The following is a 22980-nucleotide window of genomic DNA, read 5'->3' as shown; positions in this document are numbered from 1 at the left end:
CACGGGGGCGTTTTTTTTTTCTTTTATTGGAATGGCGGCGGCGGCGGCCGATCGAAAGACCGGCTGCTGCTCCCGCCCCGGACGAAGACCCAACGAACCGCCGGCCGGACCCGCCGCCAGGAGGGACATTCGCCAAAGGTAAGTCCCGTCCTGGGGGTGGGTGCGGGGTGCGGGGGGGGTGCGGAGAATTTCTCCCCGAAACTTGTTCGGGGGGCCAAACACGTTGGCGCTCGGCCCCCCGAAGTTTCGGGGAGAAATTCTCCGCCATCCCTACTTGACTGTAGATTTTGACAATGACATGCCCACCTCCTCAAGAGCATTGTTGACCTAGCTAGGTGTTGTGAAAGGGTTCCTCTGCACCATGAGCAGAATGAGTAGAAAGACAACATCAACTTGAGTTGTCTTCCGTAGTCTTCCAGGTCTTTTGCTGTTGCTGAGCTAGCCAGTTAATTCCTTTTTTTTCAGGATGTTCCAAACTGCTGTATTGGTCACTCCCAATGTTTTTGCTATCTCTCTGATGGGTTTATGTTGTTTCCTCAGCCTAATGATGTCCTCCTTCACTTGCATGGACACCTCTTGGGACCTCATGTTGGGAGTTCCAGTGAACAGCTACCAAATGCAAATGTAACACTCAGAACCACCTCCAGGCCTTTTATCTGCTTGATTGGTCATGGGGTACCCAGGAAACAGGCCACACCTGGCCATGCAGCTGCTTGTCAGCCATTCGTTCCATTACTTATGATCCACCAACAATGGGGGTGTGTGTGTGCCACTGGCTGTCCTTCCTGAATGGTTAGTGCCTCACTTTTGTCAAACCTCTTGAATTACAGCTGAAAGTCCTGACTTTGCTCCCATCCGGGTGTGTTTCCTTTCACCTTTAATGTGGTGGTGTACAGAGGCCAACTGCCAAAACAGTTATCCTTGTTCCAATATTTCTGGCCCTGACTGTATATGAAGCCATTAGGAGTGGTCATTAGATTTGGTGCCAGTACGCTTATGACACCTGGTTCTATTTCTCTGCAACATCTGAATTGCGAGAGGCTGTGCACATTCTGCACCAGTGCCTGGATGCAGTTATGGGTTGGATGAGGGCCAATAAACTGAAGCTGAATCCTGGGAACCACCCACCCACTATGTTCCAAGGTCTGGGAATTAGGGTGTTTGCCTGTTCTGCGCAGGATTACACTCCCTCTAAGGAGCAGGCACATAGTTAGGGGGCTCTAATGGATCCATCTTTGCCTCTGGAGGCTCGGGTGACTTCAGTGGCTTGGAGTGCCCATTACCAACTTCAGCTGTTGCACCTGTTCCTGGATAGGAATAGCCCAGCCACAGTGATTCATGCACTGGTAACCTCACCATGAGATTACTGTAATGTGCTCTATGTGGAGCTGCCCTTGCACACGGTTTGGAAGCTGAAGCTCTTGCAGAACGCAGCAGCCAGGGTGCTCAGTGGGACATCCAGCTTTGTTCATATTACACCTGTGCGAAAAGGACAGTACAGGATGCCTATCAGCTATTGAGCCATGTTCAAGGTTTTGCACTTGACATTCAAAGCCCTAAACAACTCAGGACCAGGATACCTAGTAACAGTCGTCCCCCCAAAAAACACCAAATCAACCCCTGAGAACTTCTGAGAAGACCTTGTTGGTCACCCAGTGACCAACAGTGTGTCATCACATAATGGCATGGGCTTTCTCAGTAGTGGCATACACCCTCTGGAATGCTCTCCCATGTGTGGTCCAAGAGGAGGATACTGTGGTGAACTTAAGATGCCCCTTGAAGACATGCCTCTTGAAAGCTCACTTGTTTATTCAGACTTTCCCAGACATGTAATTGCAGAGCTCTGTTTTTACTGTTTCTGTAATGTCTTTAGGGCACAATCCTATGGGGAAAGCTGACTATCAAATGCAGGGTGGGTGGAGCATGGACGGGATCTTCTCCTCTGCACTCTGGCCACTCAGCGTTTGTGACTAGATGGCCAATTTTGGCTGTCTAACTGGGGCGTATCGGAGTAGCACATAGAAAGTATTGTAATGGCACTTCTGTGGTCTCCTCCTTACCCCCAGGAACACCCCTTTTTCCACCGCTTCGCACTGCTCTTACGAGCGAGGAGCTGGCGACGAACCATGCCTCCTATGAGGTGGCAGGGGAGGGGTGGGAGTTGGGTTTCTGGGAACTGAGGTTGGAGCCCTGGCTCCAAGCTCGAAACTGAAAAATCTTATGGCTGTCTAGACTGTCTAGCAGCCATAGGATTTCATCCTTAATGTATTCATTATTTTATATTGTTTTTATGTTGGCGTTGATATTGTATGAATTTCATATGTAAACGGTTTGAAGATCTTTTGATATCAAGTCATATATAAGTAGCTTAAATAAATAAATAAATAAATAAAAACATCATCAGCATCCTCATTATTATTCCATCATAATCTATCTCCATTTATTTTTCATGACGTATTGTAAACAGCACTGGACATTTTTAAGTAGAAGTGCAGTATAGATTTGTGGGGGTTTTTTTTCACGCATGCAAACTCATCACTTAATCATTTCATGAAGGATAAGGCCATCAATGGCTACTAGTGATGATGGCTATATCTTACCACCATTATTAGAGGCAGCATTCCTCTAAACACCAGTTGCTGGGGAATACTAGTGGGGAGAGATGCTATTGCGCACATATCCTGCTTGTGGGTTTCCCGTAGGCATTAGGTTGGCCAGGGTGAGAACAAAATGTAGACTACTAGATTGGCCTTTGATCTGATTCAGCACAGCTCTTCTTATGTTCTTATGGTGCAGTCCTCAAGCAATGAAAAACATGCATGTATGAGCTAGTGCTGTGCCGAATCCTGCCCCCTATTTTTGGAAACGTTTTCTCTCCCTGTGGAAGAAGCATTGTTTTTTCTGTCTCTTTCGCATGGAGGGGGAGAATTTCGGAGAGGGTGAGGTTACATGGTCTCCTGGGAGTTCAGAAAGAACTGCCAGGCTGGAGAAGAGACCTGGGCTCCTGAAAATGCAGGGGGTATTTAAAAAAAGAAAAGAAAAGAAACAAGACCCCTCAAGAATTGCCTACACTTAAAAAGGTATGTGGAAACCCTGTCCCCCTCCCCAAAGAGAAAATTCTCTGAAATTCTCACCTCTCCCAGCCTCTTTCACCAGAGTTTTCATTTTGCCCCCACCCCACCACGAAATGCCGAAAATGGAAGAATCGAAAATTTCGGCACCGCACTAGTATGAGCAGAGCCCAGGCATAAGGATTCCTGGGTTCTTCTGTCTCTAGCCCTGCAGCTGAACTGCTCAAAAAATCAAATTAGTCATTTCAAAACCACCTTGCTCAGAACTTTTAAATAGGGATTGCCCCAGCTTCAAAACTCATTTGGTCATACACATGCACATACTTACTTGACATTTATGTCATTGAACAGTTGAAGCGCTGACACTTCTTTATATGGGTCCTACAATCACACTGCAAGAAGAGACGGCCACCCATCGAAGATGGAGACCTCGAACATCCCAGACACTGACTAGCCCCTCCTTGAAAACTTGCAAGGAAGAGCACTCCATAACCTTCATAGGCACCTTATTGAATGGCTAAACTGTTTGCATGGCTGGGAATATTGTCTGATTATTAGGTGCTGGGGACAAACAGAAAGGGATGGCTATCAGCATTGTCCCTTGTGCGTGGCTTCCCAGTGGCATCTGGTCATTCTCAATGCATTCTCCAACTTGGTGCCCTCAAGATGCTTTGAACTACAACTCCTAGAATTCCTAACCATTGGCAATGTTGGCTGGGGCTGATGGCAGCTGAAATCCAAAATGTCCGGAGGGCATCTGATATGTAACAGGTGGAAACTAGACAACTAAATGGTAGGGCTGGGAGAAGCAGGGAGCTCGATTTCGCCTAGACACTCCATGCTCCAATTCGTAGCTCAGATTGTCTCACTCCCATTCTCGTTTGTGACCTGATTTGGGGGTCATTTGAATGGGAAAAGTGCACATTTCTGTGCACATTTTTCAAAAGTCTGCACTTTCCCCCCATTGACTGAAGTGTGGAAATATGTATGTATGTATATTTAAATGTGCATTTTAAAGTGCACACTTTTCAAAATACACACTTTTCTAAAGTGATCACACATTTTAGAATTTGCAAACATTTCTTGAGAAAATGCACTCCTGTTCACATTTGCATTCAGGGTTGTGAGAGGGGCAAGTTCAAACGATATGCAATGCAAACTGAAATGAAATTCTCATACATCCCTGAGAATTCTCACAGATGGACCTTCGGTCAGATCAGGCACGGAAACGGTCTTAAGGCAGAGAGCCTCTCATTTCAGTTTCACCTTGGCAGTGTGTCAAACTAAAAGGCTTCCTGGCTTCAGGGGCAAGTTCAAGGGTATGGCTGAGGCTCTTTCTCCCTTCCTAAGGCTATGCCTTTTCAGTAGAGAGCAATCTGGAGAGCAGTATGTATTGTCCATCTTTTCTCTACACATAGTTTCGCTCTCAGGCTACTCTCTACGCTGTGCCTTTGTGACGCTTGACTCTCTATTCCCCACCCATTCACATCACCTTTACCAATCAGGAAGTGGGATGTGGTGAGGTCTAGGACTTTCTTGTTACCGGCCCTGCAAGCCCAATTGATACTCCGGGCCCCATCTCACTCTGACAAGGCAAAGGAGCTGTCACTTCCTGTGTTAAGGTAAGCGCCAACAGTGAACAAATGCGAGAGGCTCACTCAGAACTGGCTCCCTCCTAATGCTGCCAGTCGTCTATTATATAAGGCTAGCAATCCTCCAGCTGCATACAGAAGAGACCAGCTATCTAAGTATTGAGAGGGGGTCCAGTGTCAGCATGGCAACTCCAACCTGACTCGCATTATTGGGAAGCAAGGAGGACAATGATACAACCAGGTAACGCACCTATGTATTAAAAAGGTTCCCCACATAAGGTTGGCTTAAGAGAGAAGCTTTGTCAACAAACTTGCAAATGGGTTGTGGGTGGCTGAGAAGGCTTGTTTGCTTACTGTGGCACAGCACAGGAGAAGCCTCACTTTGCAACTTCTCCCCACCCACAAAGCTGTTAAAGGTTCAGGACCTCTTATCTAGGTCAGGATTGGTCAACCAAAGACCCCAAGCCTGTGAAACATTTGTTATGACTAAGACTGTGCAATCCTGAACACACTCACTAGTGAATAAGCCTCACTGGACATTGTGGGTCAGATCCAGACTTAGATACATAGAGTCTACCCATTGAAATCAATGGGACTGAAGTTAGCCATGACCCACTTAAGTCCCCTTGGTTTCAATTACTACTCTATATATGACTAAGTCTGGACCCAACCCAGTGAGTAAATATGCAAAGGATTGTGCTGTGCATCCCATTGAAAGCAATGCAATATAAATTAGCCACTACTAATGTGTTCCATTGGTTTCAAGGGGACTGAGGGCCAAACTGCATAGTTGTGTGTTTTTAAACAATTGTGCTTAACTAGGCTGCTTTTATTTTGGAGGAAAAAAACAGCAGCTGAGCTCCACCTCAGAACATTCTCCTGATCCAGGCTGGGTCCCTGCAGCAGCTTCCTGCTGAAAAACACTCCCTCCTGGCTGCTTGTTGCCCATGGAACAAGGCCTTTGGGGGGCAAAACGCAGCCAGGGAGGGGGGGTGCTTTTCTGCAGAAAACTGGCACAGGGCACAATCTGGATAGGGAGCACATTCTGGATGGGGCCTCCTGCAGCAGCTTTTTCTCCCAAGGAAAAATGGCCAGATTAAGACCCCTTCAGACATCGCTGTTCAGCCTGCCAAGGTTGGGAACAGGTAGGGTGGGGCCAGTGTGCATGGGGACGTTGGGGGCAGGGCCTGTGTGCACACTCTCTCTATCTCTCTCTCTCTCACACACACACACACACACACCCCGCCACCACCCTTTTAGCCTTCAGGTGTGCAGTCTTAATGGCTGCATAGGGCTTTATGTTAGCCATCTAGGTTAAGAATGGAACATCTGTGTTCAGAAGCAGTATGACCACCAGATACTGGGAACAAGCAACAGGAGGTTGGACTATATTATGGCCTACTTATCTGACTGGCTGCTTCTGGAGGCAGAGCACTAGCCTAGATGGACTAGAGGGACTAGACTAGATGCACCTTTTCTGGAGGCAGAGCACTAGCCTAGAGGGACTAGACTAGAGGAACTAGACTAGATGCACCACTTCTGGAGGCAGAGCACTAGACTAGAGGGACTAGAAGGACTTTCAAGCCAACAAACTAGATGGACTTTGCTAGACCAGATGGACCTTTTGTCAAATCTAGAAAGCAAGTTCTTATGTTTGGGTTCTTACATTCTGAAATCAGTAGCTAGGGTGGCCATGTCTTGTCCTTTACAGGGGACAGTCCTCTATTTGAAGGTGCCTTCCTCTGTTTGAAGGACTATCTGGTCCAGGTTAAAGATAAAAGACCCATCAGAAGGGAGAGCCAGCCCTGAAGTTGCCCATCCACAGTCAGCACCTGGACAGACCAAGCAGGTACACAGCTCACTTGGCCACATTCTTCTGCACTATGCTGAGACGTATTGTATTTCTATTTAAATTATGGGAATAATTATTCCTATATTTGCACCTATACATATAAATAAGCACGTGCCAATTTTATGCAAACCCTGTGTCCTCTTGTGTCCTCTGTTTGGGTGATGCGTTTCCTCTTTTTCAGCAATGCATAAGAGGCCACCTTGTCAGTAGCTCTTTACCAACTGAAGGTTTATTCCTACCTTGGCTATCTTCATAGAATAAATTCTAAGCATTGCTTTCACACAAGGGCCATGTCATTCCTGAGGGGAGAGACAGCAATTTCATGTAAAAAAAAATGGTGGGACATACATGCCAACAAAGATGGTATATTTATAGTGTGTGTGTGTGTGTGTGTGTGTGTGTGTAATTTTGTGAACCACCCAGAGAGCTTTGGCTATTGGGCAGTATGGAAATGTAATACACACATATGAGAAGAGCTTCAGAAGATACCATTTTGAAAGATGAGACATGAAACAACTGTGTGAAAGACTCTGAAAAGCAAACAAGCTAAAGGGATAGGAATGGTTATTTAAGGGCCTAAATGAGAGTTTAGCCAAATGCTTGTTAAAGATAAACTCTTTGCTATCTTTTAGTTAAGATTTTTTTTTTATCTGTATTTTATTATTGGTAAGATGCCTTGAGTGCCATGTTCGGTGGGCAAGTGGGATATAAATATAATATATGAATGAATGTTCCTCTCGTGCTAATCCCACAAATCTTTCTGTCCCTAGCCTGATGAGATACCATGTTTTCCATAAGTTCCTATCCCTGATGGTGACAAAGAAACGGTTCTAAATGATGTTGAACAATGTTCTGCTGCCCAGATAGCTCTCAGTGGTGAGTAGAATCATTCATTCCGAGACAGTTTTTATTGTGAAACCTTCCAGTAAGAGTTTAAATGTCAACGTTTCTGGTTAGTAGGTAATTACTGAGAACATACCCAGGAAATGAGAAATATGAAACATCTGCACAGAATCTGTTGAATAACATCTTCTCTTGATAAGATTATTTTATTTATTTTATTTACAGTATTTGTATACCGCTCCACATCTAAAGACCTTGGAGCAGTGGGACTTGGGTCAGGAGATAGCCTATATTACCCATGATATTTTTCAGCCTCACCTTTGATGAGAACCATTTATCTAACTGGTAGGGCTGGCCCAAAGCATTTTGCTACCTGAGATGGAGTGGCAAATGGTGCCCCCCACACGCATCCCACTGAGTGAATACAGATAGTATCAAAAGCCAGCCAACTTACTTTGGCACCTGCGGCAGAAAATCGCATAAGCGCCTCTCCTCCTCTCTGACAGTACAAATCCAGTAGGTTGGATCCAGACTTAGTCATACTTAGAGTAGACCCATGGGACATGTTCGGACGGGATCCAACCTAATAGTACTCATCAGTTAATAACTAACCATTTGCTACCTTTTCATGACACCAAAAAAAACCCCTGCTGACTGAAGCAGCCATCTCACTCTCCCTAATGATAGAGCTGGCCCTGCTAACTATCCTCACGAATGGCAGTCATATTGTGAAAGAGTGGTGCAGCTAGGGCTGGCCCTCAGGGCCAAAGTCCAGGGCCCAGCAGCCCAGAGGCCCCCAAATGAACACTCAGAGAGAGGAAGGTGACAAAGCCTACAAACAGGCCCGGAGAGCACCTGGGACAGCATGGGTATGTTGAGGCTTACTGGGGCTGCCATAGCACCTTTTCTTCCTTATTATTTTTTTTAAGGCTTTTGCAGCTGGGGACAGCCAGGCTGGCACATGCATAGTTTCAGATGCTTATATTATTATTATTATTATTATTATTATTATTATTATTATTATTATTATAAAAATAGATTGGCCTTTTCTGCAACAAAATGATGGTTATTCCTCAATAAATGTGTTTAACATCAAGGTAGCAGAAGCAAACTCCATTTTGTTCCTGTAGTCAAGATGGTGCCACGAATACATGTTAAAATCCAAAATTACATGTGAACACAGGGCCATCGAAAGCCACTCCCACCTCCAATAAGACCATTAAGTCCAGGGTCTAAAATTACTGCTGCTGCTAAGGTCCCTTCCCCAGAGAGGTATACATGTTTGTGGTCAGGACTCCATTTTGATTGCCTCTTTTGCCTCTCTTAGCATTTCACTCTGCAGTCATGAAGACCAGCCCTGCCATCCTGCTGTGCATTCTGTCATTCGTGCTGGCATCAGGAGCCGGACAGGGTAAGTTGGGTTCCCCCACATATTCCAGAATGAATACTAGGAATTTATACGTAGGGGGGATGGACAGGATTGCATACACTCAGTGGTTTTCCAGCTGTGTACCTTGGAAAGCTATCAAGACCTTTCTCCATGAGAAAATCAGTGTTGGTGGACAGGTTTCCATGTGATAGGTGCTACCAACCTTCCAGTACAATGCACAGTGTATAAAAGACTGTTGAGTGTGTTCTCAGGCATGCTGTAAGAGCAATAATATGGCCTAAGAGGCCCGGCCAGAACCCAGTACAGGCTCCAGGTTTGGGCGGAGGGGCTTGGGAAAGAGGCCTTTAGTGGGTCTACCTTTTCCTCACTGTTGATGCCACTGTCCATTTGGGGGAGGGGAGGCATGAGCAGTGCCTGGTGCTCCTTCTTGCTTCTGTCACTGTTTGCTTACTTGGAAAGTACACATGAGCAGGTAGGACAGCAGGGAGGAGAGTTAGTTAGCAGGGCTGGAGGCCTGCAGGCATTGGCAGTGGGCCCCCTGTGGGCCTCAGCAGGTGCCCAACGATGCTGACCCCTGACCCCAGCACTGCCAGCAATGTGCATGTTCCATACAGCATACCCCGAGAATCCTCTGCAATGTACAGAGAATGTATTGACTTCAATAGACAAGTTGATGTGGACAGGGTTTCCTTGGAGGCAGAAAATCTAAAAACCATGACTGACTTAAAGAACTGCTAAACATTGGTGATCAGTGGGCTCTGGAGTCTATTTCCAATGCATCCCTGGCTATTTCTTCTCCATGAAGAGCAAAATCACTGAGACGCATCACAAAAGGCCACTGGCCAGTTCTTACTGCCCATATTTGATTTTTTGCTGCTGATGCGGCTTCTTGGAATGAAACATCAGTACATATCCATATCCTAACCATAGCTATTTTGCTGGGGGTGGCAAGGTATCAACTGGTATTGGTTTTCACAGCAATGACCTGAACTGCATTCTCCTACTAGGTCTGGAAGAAAGCCGTAATGTTCCCACATGATTATAAAATAAATTATATTGAAGGATGTGGAGCCTCCAGCCCATGAGCCTAATCTATCCAGCAGAGGTTCCCCATCTGGCCTACAGAGGCTTTGGCTTCCTCTGTGGGCCCTACATCTTCCACTCTCCACACTCCCTGGAGGCTACCAATGGGGAAAGGTGCAGCACAGGCAAAGTGGCCCTGGCCAAGGCAATGGTTGGAGCACTCCTCTAGCTGGGGGCACCTTCCTCCATTAGCGAGCATACAAGACAGGCAAAGTGGCCCCAGACAAAGTGGTATCCAGAGCTCCAGCCAGTGCAGTGGATAGGGACAGGATGATGGCAGGGGGCATGGACACACCCCTTGACATCATCCAGCTGATGGAGGGCTGGGGGCATTGGCCCTAACAAAGATGTAGCTCCCCACCCATGTTATAGTGCATTATTTCTGACAAATGAGCCCTTCTGAAAAACAGATCGAGAACAGCTTCCAGTGGGAGTTCCAGAGAATATATGATACTAAAGGTCCTCTTCTGAGCCATAATGGACCAGACATATGAAATAGTGGGTACCACCAGGAGAGTATCTCCTGATGAGCCAAGCAACTGAGCAGGCCAGTAGGGGATTGAGGTATGACTTCAGTAGGGATGTACGGACTGTGTAAAATCCGCTCCATTTCGCCGATTGTCAGGTGCCTTTTGTTCCGTCATCAGCCCAAAAGCCAGATGCAAATATTTTTTTCCATCATGCAGGAAAATGCACATATATATTTACGTAAGTATTTACATAATTTACCTCAGTACATTACATTTAGTGTATTGTCTCCCATTTCATTCAATGTTTCCTCAGCAGAAACGTACGTATTTTCCTACAAATTTATATGCATACCTTTCAGGAAAGTAAAAAAAAATCCAAAAGTCCACGGACTCCATGCGGTCTGACGAGAGGGGTGCTCCGCAGAGGATTCCGCAGGTCAGATTCTTTGAAATCCGAGCTCATTTTAGTCCATCTCAAATTTCTCCAGCATCCCTAGTCTTCAGTATCTTGGTCCTGCATTGCTTAGGGCTTTATACACACGTACCAAAACCACGTATTGCAAAGTGGAGTCACTGAAGCCAATAGCACAGTTCTAAAGGAAGCAGTTTAATGGTCACAGAGATCAGTCACACTCACACTACATGTTTTTAGGTGTATATCCAAAAAATTTTGAGCCTGCTGTGAAATGTGAATGGAACCATGAATAGCATAGCAGGTGCCGGAATTAGAGAGCCAGCATTGACTGCACCTACCTGTCAAGTGTACACTTGATCATAAATGCGCATCTGCTGCCATATAACTGGTAGGAAGACCTCAGATATTACAGCGAATTCTGGTTTTGCTGGGCTTGCATGAATGCCCCCTTGGGAGAATTGCTCATCCCAGCATTTTCCATGTAGCACTGAATGAAATGTCGTGATGATCGTTCCCTTCACCTCTCCCTTAACAGGATCCTCGAGTCTGCATTGCTTGTACGACTCAGTGGAGACTGTCATTTGCTCTTGGGCCCCGATGATAAATGTGTCAGGAGCGCAATGCCAACTCACAGCTTCTGTCGACTATGGGTGAGTAATTAGCGAAATGCATTTAGAATGGTAAAGAACAGGCTTGTTTGTCTATATCAACCCCGTCGTCTTGCCTCCTGCATTCCTAGGCCTACAGAAGCCATTTGTCAAAGCAAAGGATCACACACACAGCATCCTTTCTCTAAGAAGGCTTTCATTGTCAAGAAGATATATAGAATGCTTGCGTCCAATGACTCTCATGGAGTCTGCCAGTGTCTTGAGCTGTTCCATTAGTTTAGCCAGGAAATGGGAGACTGGCAAAATGACTGAAACAGCCATTATTCACTTTCAATGTTCAGTACTTCTAGTGACTTCTTGAGCTGAATAAGCATGTCCCTTCACCCTGGCAAATAGCAGTTCCTGTCTTCAAGAGTTTTCCTAGATTAGCCTTCCCCAACCTGGTGCCCTCCAGATGTGTAAGACTACAACTCACAGCATCCCCCAGACTGTGATGCTGGCTGGGTGATGCTGGGAGTTGTAGTCCAACACATCTGGAAGGCACCAGATTGGGGAAAGCTAGTCTAGAGCTTGGGCTGCTTAATCAATCTTAGGGATGGATGAATCTGTCAATTTTGGTTTCGCTCAGTTTTTCATTTCTCCAACCTTCAGTTTGGTTTTGTCCCATTCCCACATCCATTTGCAAATTCAGAAAAAAAAATCTGCACAAAAATCCTTATGTATTTTCATGCTCATTTCTCCTAATACTTTGTACACAGTTTTTCCTGAATATACACATTTTTGCAAGCAATGTTCCCTAATGTGATGCATTTTTGTATGCTGATTTTTGCATGTACATCTCCCCTAATGAACACCCACATTTGTTGATTTGGAGAACTTCATTGCAAAATTTGGAAAAGTGCAAAATATTGAAGTCTTGATTCATGTATTGGTTTGGGAAGTGTGAATTAGGTGCGTTCACATTAAAATGTTAACCAAAGAAATTTCTCCCCGATCTCTATTCATCATGCGTGATTGTTTATTGCTTGACGTCTGTGACAGCGTATCATGGCTTGCAGATCTGAATGAGCTAGACTGGTACAATACCACAGATCAAATGTTCATATTACCTTGAACATGATGCTTTTCAGTGTGGGCAGTTTGCACAATACTCAACCGCTAGCCACCAGGCCTGCTTCACACATTTATGTACTTCACTAGGATTCTTTACTCTTGATTACTCTTCACATAGGCTCAGTTCACACATGCAAGTAGTACATTCCTTGGTTTGTCTAAACTTGATGACTCTACATTTTGGCCTCTTTCAGATGTTTGGTGCTGAACATGCATAAGGAGATAGGTGGCAGCTCAGCCCCTGCTGTATGAGTGCTCCACCCATGTCTGCAGTGTGCTCACATTTGCATAAACGTAGGCACCGCTCCCCGCAATTTGGAACCTTACGAAGGGTGCCTATGTATTTATGCCCATTATATAACAGAACACAGGGATGGTGCTGCGGAAAGCCTGCATCTTTGTTGTTCCTCTTGCCTTTCTGATGTTCACTGAATGCACAAAGCCCCGTCACAAACACCTGAAAGTGGGGGATTGGGGGGGTGCTGATAATTGGCAGCTGAATGGGATTCAACTGAAAAGCATTTAAGGCGATATGATAGTTCTATCTATGGTGCTAGATCATTGGCTCATTCACACATGCAAGTTATCATTTGACACTGCAGTTCCAGTCACCAGAGATGAACATGCAGGTGTGAACTAGGCACAAATGGTGAGCAGATGGATGCGTTGAACTTATCCATTGTGCCTGATACAATGCAAGGTTAAATGAACTGAACATGTTGTCTGTGGTGTTATAGCTGCACCAGCCCATGCATACATGCAAGTTATCACTTCAAAATGCAGACATCAAGCGATGAGCATGCATGTGTGAACCAGGTTCCTGTTTGAACCAATGGATGTCATTGTTACCAGGGAATCCTAAATTTGCAGTGTCCACCTATTTGATTATCATCCATTTGACTCTGTTCAAAAAATCTCCAGGGGGATTCAGGTTTGACTGTCAAGGCAGCAGTTCCTGATGCTGATATAAAACAAGCAACTGAATTTGGACTTCTAGCTGGAATATGTGATGTGTGACACTGGATGTCAACAGTGCAATCTTGATTTACACTTGCACACCTTCTCATTTTTGAGATGTACCCCTAAAAAACGCAAAGCATGAACAGAGCAAATACATGTTAACAGACAGTGTTTCATACAGCTGCATTTGTCAGGAAACCTGGGTTGGCTGTAGCTGCATCTTGAGTGTATATGCAGAGGCAAACTTGGGTGTGCTGCCTTGTATTGTGTGAAATGAGCTCCAGTTGCAAAGCCTAGGGTAGCCTTCTCCAATCTGGCATCCTCCAAGTATACTGGACTACAATGCCTAATATCTCCAACTGTCATGCTGGGAGTTGTTGTCCAGCACATCTGGAAGTACCCAGCTGGGGAAAGCTGGCCTAGAGAGTTATGTGTCTTACAGGAATTGTGTCTTACAGGAAACAACCTAAGACATGCCAATTGCACGGGGCAGACACCAGGATCTGCCAGCTGATCCTTGAGGTGGGTAAAAGAGAAAATACTAGCTAATGAGGAGAACTTGTTTTGTTCTTGTTGTTCATTGTTCTCATCATTATTGCAGTTTTGTTCTTGCTGTTGTTCATTGTTCTCATCGTTATTTCAGGCTGAAAATACAGCACTGGTGAAAAATGCTGTCACTGCAATAAATTGGTTTGCCTTTCAGCTGCCACCAGGGTCTTTGTCTTTCTGCTATGACAGATTAGAATCTTTCTTCTTTGTGAGCATCTCTGACATAAAGACTGGGCTCACATAACGTGATAACCCACACTCAAGGTTGAGTATGGGTTGAGTGTGGGTTGTCGTTGAACCATGGGTTGTTGTTGAAATCATAGAATCATAGCATAGTGGGGTTGGAAGGGGCCTACAAGGCCACTGAGTCCAATCCCCTGGTCAATACAGGAATCCAAGTCAGAGCATCCCTGACAGATGGCTGTCCAGCCTCGTCTTGAATGCCTCCAGTGTGGAAGAGCCCTAGGTAATTGGTTCCATTGATTTATTGCTCTCACAGTCAGGAAGTTTCTCCTGATGTTCAACCAGAATCTGGCTTCCTGTAACTTGAGCCCATGATTCTGTGTCCTGCACTCTGGGATGATCAGGAAGAGATCCTGGCCTTCCTGTCTGTGACAACCTTTCAAGTACTTGAAGAGCGCTATCATATCTCCCCTCAGTCTTCTCTTCTCAAGGCTAATGGGGCCTGTCGTGTTGTCTGAACCCAGCCGCTCTAACCGACCATGCTTTGTTAACCATGAACAACCCATGAAGGGCACCCATGGTTTGTAGTTGGGTTGTGAACTGGTCTGTGGGTGAACCCATACTCTAGTTCTAGATCAGCAGTGAACAAAAGCATATATGACAGTGACCAGAACTGCCTTTTCCAGGAAGGGGCGTCAACTGGTCCATCAGCCAAAGTTGTGTGAGGGCACTGCTTTGAGACTGTGTAAAAGACTGCATCATTCAATACCACCCCACCAGCCCCACACACTGCAACATTCAGGAGCACACCCCAGTACAGAGATGTGCCAGAATTACCTGTTCTCACTGAGAGTTACCTGCTGTAGTCATATGTCTCTGTGAGACATTGTTCTAAGTGCACCTCCTTCCCATCAGGCATAAGTGTGAAATAAGCCTCCCAATTTTTATTCAGAAAAGAAAATCTGTGCCACAGCTATCAGCCGTTTATGCAATGCCAGCTGACATGTCCTACTTCTACATATGGTTCTTTCCAATTATTCTTTCCAACAACACTAATGATGATAATAAAAGTGAGCATGATCATAATGCATACCATTTCATTTGTCTTCAGGGCTACAGCTTGACCACTGTAGATGATATTGCCATGGCTGTGTCTTGCCATATTGGGGAGAACTGGAAGAATGTTCAAAAGGAGACGTTTACCCCTTTTCAGAACAGTGAGTTGAGAACACCTGGACTTCAGTTCCTGATGTCATGTACTGTGCTCCCCTTCCAGATCATAAAACACCTTTGCCTATTCTTCACACCTGAGCTTCTCAGCACCAACTTCTACACAGCCAAATTAGTGCTCAGCTATGGAAAAGAGAAAACGGGTTCATCCCAGAGCCAAAAGTCAGACCTGAATGACAAAATGCCTTTAGTGGGTAGCCATCGTGATGCTCAGGTCAATGACAGGTGTTCAGCCAATCAAATACAGTGCCCACTGAGCACTGCCCAGTAGTGGAAACATTCGAAAGACTGTCTGGTTTAAGGATAAAGAAATATAAGAAGGCAGAGCAGGGGCCTTGAAGCTGCCCATCCACAGCACCTGGACAGCAGACTGAGCAGGCAGGGACACTGGTCCCCGGGTCCCCACTCTTCGCCACTATGGCAAGATGCATTAATTGTAGTAATTATTTACTACAAATCTGTATCTTCTTTTGGGGTGGCGCATTTTCCCTTTTGGGGCTTTGTGTAAATAGCCACCCTAGGAGGTTTTGATTTGGAATATCAAAAATCGAACCACTTAGAGGTATTTTTAAATATGTTAGCAGTATATAAATCTATTAAATGAATGAACGAACGAATAAATGGCACAGGAGGAAAGGGTTTACATTAACCAGCATTTCTGCTGCCCCAAACCAATTGAATTCACACATCCTCACAGCTGCATTGACACTTTTAAGAACATGTTGGGCGGATCCAATCGCAAATCTCCCACCATGTAGTCTGAGAGTAAGACCCGCTGCCATTCAGGAATGACAGTGGAGGACCAGATGACCCCCCCCCATCTCATTCGATACAAAATAGTTCTTTACATGCCAGCTGCGTTTGTCGCTTTCAAGAGAAAGCTGGGCACAGTGGAGGCTGATGGCTCTGACATCAGTGGGGCAGTGAATCTGCTCCGGGTTTCAGTCAGAACCAGTCAGAACTTTAAAGGAGCTATCCAAGGTGCAGAAGCTTCTTTCGAGTTCTGACTGGTTCTGACTGAAACCCGGAGCAGATTCACTGCCCCACTGACGTGGAAGCAACCAGCCTCCACTGGCTGGACATTTTATTCCAAAAAGGGAACATGGGAAGCTGCCTTATGCCAGGTCCATCTAACCCATCTATTTGTCCATCTAACCCACTACTGTCTATTGCAGGGTTGCTGAGTCTCAGGCCTAACTGGGTTCCCAGTCTGGCCCTTCAGGGTTCCCCAGATGGCCACTCCCTCTTCCCCCCAACCACCAGTCATTTATTGATATTTCCCCCCCCCCATTCTAAGTGGTTGAAATGCCTCTCTGAAGGCAGTTATTTATTATTTGTTTGTTTGTTTGTTTGTTTATTTATTTATTACATTTATATCCCGCCTTTTTTCCTCCAAGGAACTCAAGGTGGCGTACATAATCTTCCTCCTCCTCCATTTTATCCTCACAACAACAACCCTGTGAGGTGGGTTGGGCTGAGAGTCTGTGACTGGCCCAAAGTCACCCAGTGAGCTTCCATGGCTGAGTGGGGACTAGAACCCGGATCTCCCGACTCCCAGTCCAGCACTCTAGCCACTGCACCATGCTGGCTCTTATCAGCAGCAAGAGCTTTTAGCAAAAATATGTTGGTACCTTTGGTATTTTTGGCCTGCCCCTTTGGTTCTGGCCCCTTTTGCCTTTGGGCCCCACACACCACTAGAATGCAGCTCCCAAGAGCTTCTCCAAAATTGAATTTGGCCCTCAGGCTGGAAGGGGTTCAACACCCCTGGCCTATTGTGACTGGCAGGGGCTTTCCAGGGTCTCAGCTAGAAGTCTTTCTCAATTACCTTCTACCTGATCCCTGCCTTATGTTCTACCTGGAGATGCCAGGAATTGAACCTAGGACCTTGTGCATGGTCTAACCTTGAGCTAAGGTTCCTCTGCAAAGCAGTCTGTTGATGGTGCTGGTCCTCTCTGAGGCAGAAATGTAGCAGGTATAAACTAGGGATGTTGGAGAAATCCATTCAGGGGGTGAAGTTCGACAAGCTGCCACTGATTCAGCCCCCAAGACTGCAATCCGTTTTCATCCTATGAAGCCCAACTTGCTCTGCAGTGAGTGAGTCCAGCAAGTTCACGTTTTTCTGTATTTTTTAATTGGCACAAATTGTGCAAATTCTGGCCAAAGTCTGAGCAAATTACATAAAATGTGGCTGAAATTTCCACAAATTGCAGCCACAGATCTCTATTTGCACAAATTACAGCTGGCTCAACAGAGTTCGGGGGGGAAGCTGCAGCTCAGCTCACAAATGCAAGCTGTGCTGGGCACCCCACAGAACTCCATTGAGCCAAAAGCAAAATGGAGTTCCAAGCGACGGACATCCCTAGTACATATGGATTAAAGAAATTAAAATGTACATAGATCAAGGAACTGGTTGGTTGGTTGGTTGGTTGGTTGATCTTTACATTTCTAGACTGCCCTTTCACCCACAAAACTGGGTTCCAGGGCAGTGTATAAAGAGAAAATAACATTCCAACAATAAAAAAAACAATACAACATCAATCCATCAAATCGAGAAGGGTAAAACACCAACTTGTCGACTGAATAAAATTCATACAAACAAATTAAAATGCCCAGGTAAATAAAACACTTGTTGGTGTTTTATTTGGGTCTTTGGACATCCCCTACTTTTAAGCTAATGAGCTAACTCCAGTAAGAAATTGACCCATCAGGATATCAGATAAATTGCTGCTTTTATTTTTTTAAAAAAAATATTTATAATCTCTAAAGGCCAAAACAAAGCTCAGCACACTATGTAAAGACTCTTAGTCTTAGTCTTAGCATACCATAAATTAGGTTCCCCACTGGTTTTAAGTGAGAAATCTATTTCTTTGCCTCAGATCTTTTTATTACATGACACTTCCCGCCTTATGGTGCAGACACTACTGCTGCCTGTTACTTCATGTCACAGGGAGATAATCAGAGACTTGAAAGGAAGATGAATTTATTTATTTCAGAGATTGATAAGCTGCCTTTTAAAGTAACCCCTTGCAAGGGTTTAACACAAAATTTAAAACCATGAAACACAATGAAACAATGATAAAACCATAATAAACACTGTGTTGTTTCTGGCGCCTCCTGAAAACAGCACTGTTCCAGGAGGCCTTCCTTAATTGACCAGTTACAGTTTTCATTGGCATTGTGTTTTTAAACAAGTATAATTTTAATGTGGTGTTTTAATCTTGTTACTCTTTTACTGTTGTATTTCTTGTGTTCACCACTCCAAAATCTGTTCTAGATATGGCGTGGCATATAAATATTGTAAATAAATAAATAATAACTGTGATAAAAAAATCAAAATTAATAATTAAAAACCAAATAACACCTTATGCACCATGGCACTCAAAAATCTCCTAACTCAAAATGGAGCAGGGGAGGTGGGTGACTGCCAGCCAGCAAGAGACCCAGTAGTGCTACCATTAGGACCTCAAAACAGGCAACAGCAAAACCAGTAAATAGTTTGGGGGGGTCTTTCATTCCCCCTTCCAGCCCCCAGAGATCTTGAGAATGTTTATCGCAGTTTTAATATAGATCAGGGGTAGGCAGCATGGTGAGGCTGTCACATGACATGGACAACCTCAGACAGCCTCAAGGTTTCCATTAAGATTTGTGCTGAACTAGACAAGGTGGACTAAGCACTAATGCAGAATTGCCCCAGTAGCAAAAACCCAAGTGCCTCCAACACCAGACTTGAGACCACTTCCAACCTTCCAGGTCTGTGTGGTGAGGTTGACAGTACACTAGCAGCATTCCTAATTGGTCCCTGGCACCCAACACCAAAACACACAATCAAGGCCAGACACTGTCTACTAGGGCAAAGGGGGGCAGAAGGTAGATCTCCAGATGTTTGGGACTTCAACTCCCAGAAGACCCTGACAACGTGGCCTATCTTCATAAGGTTAGCTTCATAAGGAGAAAGGCTCACAGAGGACAACAGTCACTCAACTACCCTATCCCTCAGTGCACAATTGATGATAGACCAAATGCTTGGCTGGAACAATTTGTATCAAAGTTGATCTGATAACTGTGTCCACCCAGTTTTCAGTAGAATATGCCCAATCTACTTTCTCCTCCAAATAAGTTCATGAAGGAGAGATGTTTTATTTTTAACTGATCTGGCATTAACTTTCATCGAGGTCAACTGAAGGAAGAGAGTAGCAAAACCCACATCACTGAGGATGGAATGAAGATTACCCTAGGAGCAAGCCCCCAACCACATCTCCTATCTTGTAATTTTATGTTGTAACTTCTCCCACCATCATATCTCCCACTCATCACATTGACAGTAAATTAGATAATCAGAGGTTCCTCTATCCTGGCAAAACGTATCTTGTCCATCACTTGCAACGAACACTGTAAACCTGCTCCCTTTATGGTTGTGTCTCCAGCAGGAAGCACTGCACCAGCTCCTTACCATGCAGCAACGAACGTGCCGTTCTTTCATTTCCTAAATGGGCAGGGCTCCTTTACCCATGAAGATGTTTCTCTCAAAACATCTCTGGCAGCAACAGATGTAAGTTAGAGGGGAAGGTGATGAGGATGGTAAAAGCCTTTCCTACCCCTCTCACTGCAGCTGTTGTGGCTGTATCTCCAGCAGCGGTGGCTATGGGGGGACTCCACACCCACCCACACACAGGGTTACATCAGTTCCTGACTGTGCAGCAACCTATACTCCATTCTTTCAGTTCCTGGATGGGCAGGGCTCCCTCATTTGTGAAGATGTTCTAGCCATTGTTCCTCCAGCAGTGACAGATTTAAGTTAGAGAGGAGAGTGATGTAAATGGCACAGCCATTTCCATGCCTCTTTCACTGAAGGTGTTGTGGTCGTGTTCTTATATCTCTGTGGGCCACTTGTACAGAGATGGGGTAGAACACAATAGGAAAAGTCCTCTTGTCATTGAGAGGTCTAACAGGGCCTAACAGATTTGTTGTTCTTAATCCACCATTGGGCAATACCTTTATTTTTTATTAGGACCAACAAAAATGACACAAAAGAGTGTGCAAGCTTTTGAATTCTCTAGAGAACTCGAGAACTCGAAAGCTTTCCCACTCTTTTGTGACATTTTGGCTGGCCCTAAAAAAAAGTATTGCCCAATGGTTAAGTTTGGATTTTTCTTTTCTCTCATGGAGCAACCATGAAAATGTTTGTTGTTGAAAATGTTAATAGTTGGTGCCTCTCTTGCCTTTTCCCATTTAGTTCAACTCAATCCTCCTTGCAACTTTCAACTGGAAAAGCCCAACAACCATGCCTACAATTTAACTTGGAACGTCTGCATTCTCTCCCATTATTTCAAAGGAATGCTGGAGTACCAACTAAGGTACAAAATAAACAATTCTGGCAAGGTGAGCATGTTGGGGGGGCGGGAATTTCCTCATGGATGGCAAAGACTTGATTTATAATTTTTACCTTGCTTTTCTGTCCCTGAATACACAGAGATTAAAACAATTAAAAAATCAAAACAAAGATACACGGTTCAGAGACACAGCAGAAAATAACTCCCTCATCTTGTGCAAGAAAAATATGTCTTGGTTAGTAGCCTATATGTGTTGTTTCAGGAGATAACTACAAGGCCAAAGAAATCGGGCAGTCATGCCTCAATTGGTCAATCAACTCTAACACAGCAATCAGAATAATTGCAGAATGAGTGCAGGAGGCACTCATGCTAGGGGCTACAAAACCCATCAGCTCACACCATTGGCTATGCTGGTTAGGGCTGATGGGAGTTGTGGGCCAAAACATCTGGAGGGCCTCAAGCAGCCCACCTCTGATATAAAGAATTTTTGTGCCGATCCCAGTTACGAAAATCAGGATTTTATAAGAAGCTGCCTCTTACCAAGCCAGGTGGTTTGTCCACCCAAGCCAAGGGTGCGCAACTTTTGCCCCCCTCAGATGTTTTGGCCTACAACTCCCAGCATCCCTCACCATTGGCTGTGCTGGCTAGGGCTTACGGGAGTCGTAGGGCAAAATGTCTGGAGGACGAGGACCACAAGTTGCCCATTCCTGATCTAAGCCCAGTACTGTTGAGGATGTTCTATTGGATAGCCGATTTCTCAAATACAGGAGAAGTAATTTATAATATGGCAAGCTTTCCCCAACCTTGTGCTCTCCAAGTGTGTTTGGACTACAACTCCCATCATCCTCTGCCAGCATGACCATGGAATTCCTGGAAGCCTCAGAGGGCAGCAAATGCCCAAAATGTGTGTGTGTGTGTGTGTGTAATGGCCACACGCAACCCAGAAATCGTTCCCTGTCTTTGTTTCTATTTTGCAGGCTGACACAATCCTCACCATTGGTCGGGATCAGAAATGGCTCATCCTCGAGACTCTTTCTCCTGACACAGCGTATGAGGCAGCCGTTCGTGCCAAGTTAATAAAGAAAATGTACAAGAGTGTGTGGAGCAACTGGAGCATGCCGGTAATATGGAGGACTGATCCTAAAGGTAGGATGCAGGGAAGAAATCCTGTGCGATACTAGAGGAATGGGACAGATAAGGATTCCAGAGACTTTACATGTGTGGAGGGACGAACGCTCAGTTCACACAGGCTCTGAGCATGTGGGCACCAACAGGGTACCTGTGGAAGAAGCCTCAGGGAAGAAGCCTCAGGCATGCACATACACCATCCCCCATGCGTATAACATGTTGCATGATCAGAGGCCTATGCATGTACACCCTACCCACTCATAAGCAGGGAAGGGTAAATTAGCCTATTTCCAGTCTGTGTCACTTTCATATATGTCTAATCCATACATCCATTTCATTCCATTCCTGCATTAATCTTCCAACTTAAAAAAAAAACCACACACCTGCACAAAATTTCACATTGAAATTCAGATTTTAAACCTATTTTCTCCCAACATCTGCATTTCCCAGTTTAACCTGCAATCCTAAACATACTTACTAGGCTGCAAGTCCCCTTGGGCACAGTGGGATTTACTTCTGAGTAAACATGCTTATGCTCACATTGTTAAACTAACTGAGAACTGTGTCACAGCATTCGGAGAAGCATGAAATCCCCTGGATAACTAGGTGCCAATCTGCACATTAGTGCAGGAGGTACAGATCAGGTCAGTTCATGCAGAAAATTGCAAAGCTCAAATCCCTCTGCCATCCCTGCTCAAAACATCCACCAGTGGGAGGAAGGGAGCATGGATGAGCCAGAGACCTATGCTAGAACCTACATGCTGGGCTACAGCCTAAACCAGCTTTTAAGGGCCAAAGCAAACAGCTTTTGGGGGCTCTTGGTGCCTGCTTCTTGCTTTCTCCCCCTGCTTGAGTCAGCTCCCCATGAGGCGTAAATGGATCCCCTGAATCACTTGCCACGAGCACAAAAGGCCAGAGGGCGTGTGCCTGTACACCTTCTAAATCACCTTTCCGCAACCTCCTGCCTTGCAGATGTGCTGGACTACAACTCCCACCCTGCTGGCTAGGGTGATGGAAGTTGCCGTTCAACACATCTGGAGGGTGCTGGAGAAGTCTGTTCTAAATGCTTTAAATGACCCGTTTACCATGACTTACAAAATGGGGTGGGGGGAGCTGTGACAGCAAGATCCAGCCTTTGGGCCTTGCCTCTGGATCTGTGTCCG

General features: G+C 45.2%; 1 protein-coding gene across 2 annotated transcripts in view; it reads left to right on the top strand.

Moving 5' to 3' along the window:
• The first annotated feature begins 4797 nt into the window (after positions 1-4797).
• The window catches only part of IL2RB (interleukin 2 receptor subunit beta), a 29346-nt gene continuing 11163 nt past the window's right edge, over positions 4798-22980 (top strand). Inside the window, exons 1-9 of one of the 2 annotated variants that reach the window (XM_084809744.1) lie at positions 4798-4904; positions 6375-6512; positions 7286-7391; positions 8686-8769; positions 11252-11366; positions 13856-13919; positions 15241-15346; positions 20593-20738; positions 21667-21835. In XM_084809744.1, the coding sequence (XP_084665870.1) occupies positions 8703-8769; positions 11252-11366; positions 13856-13919; positions 15241-15346; positions 20593-20738; positions 21667-21835 (667 nt within the window). In that variant the 5' untranslated portion in view covers positions 4798-4904; positions 6375-6512; positions 7286-7391; positions 8686-8702. The remainder of the gene's footprint in view (positions 4905-6374; positions 6513-7285; positions 7392-8685; positions 8770-11251; positions 11367-13855; positions 13920-15240; positions 15347-20592; positions 20739-21666; positions 21836-22980) is intronic. The other variant, XM_084809742.1, reaches the window with a different exon arrangement.

Source organism: Heloderma suspectum, chromosome 7 (assembly GCF_057233095.1).
Source record: "Heloderma suspectum isolate Gila_16-S chromosome 7, 16-S_ref, whole genome shotgun sequence".
In the NCBI taxonomy this organism is placed as follows: Eukaryota; Metazoa; Chordata; class Lepidosauria; order Squamata; family Helodermatidae; genus Heloderma; species Heloderma suspectum.
The sequence above is the reverse complement of the archived record's forward strand: the minus strand, read 5'-3'. Positions and strand labels throughout refer to the sequence as shown.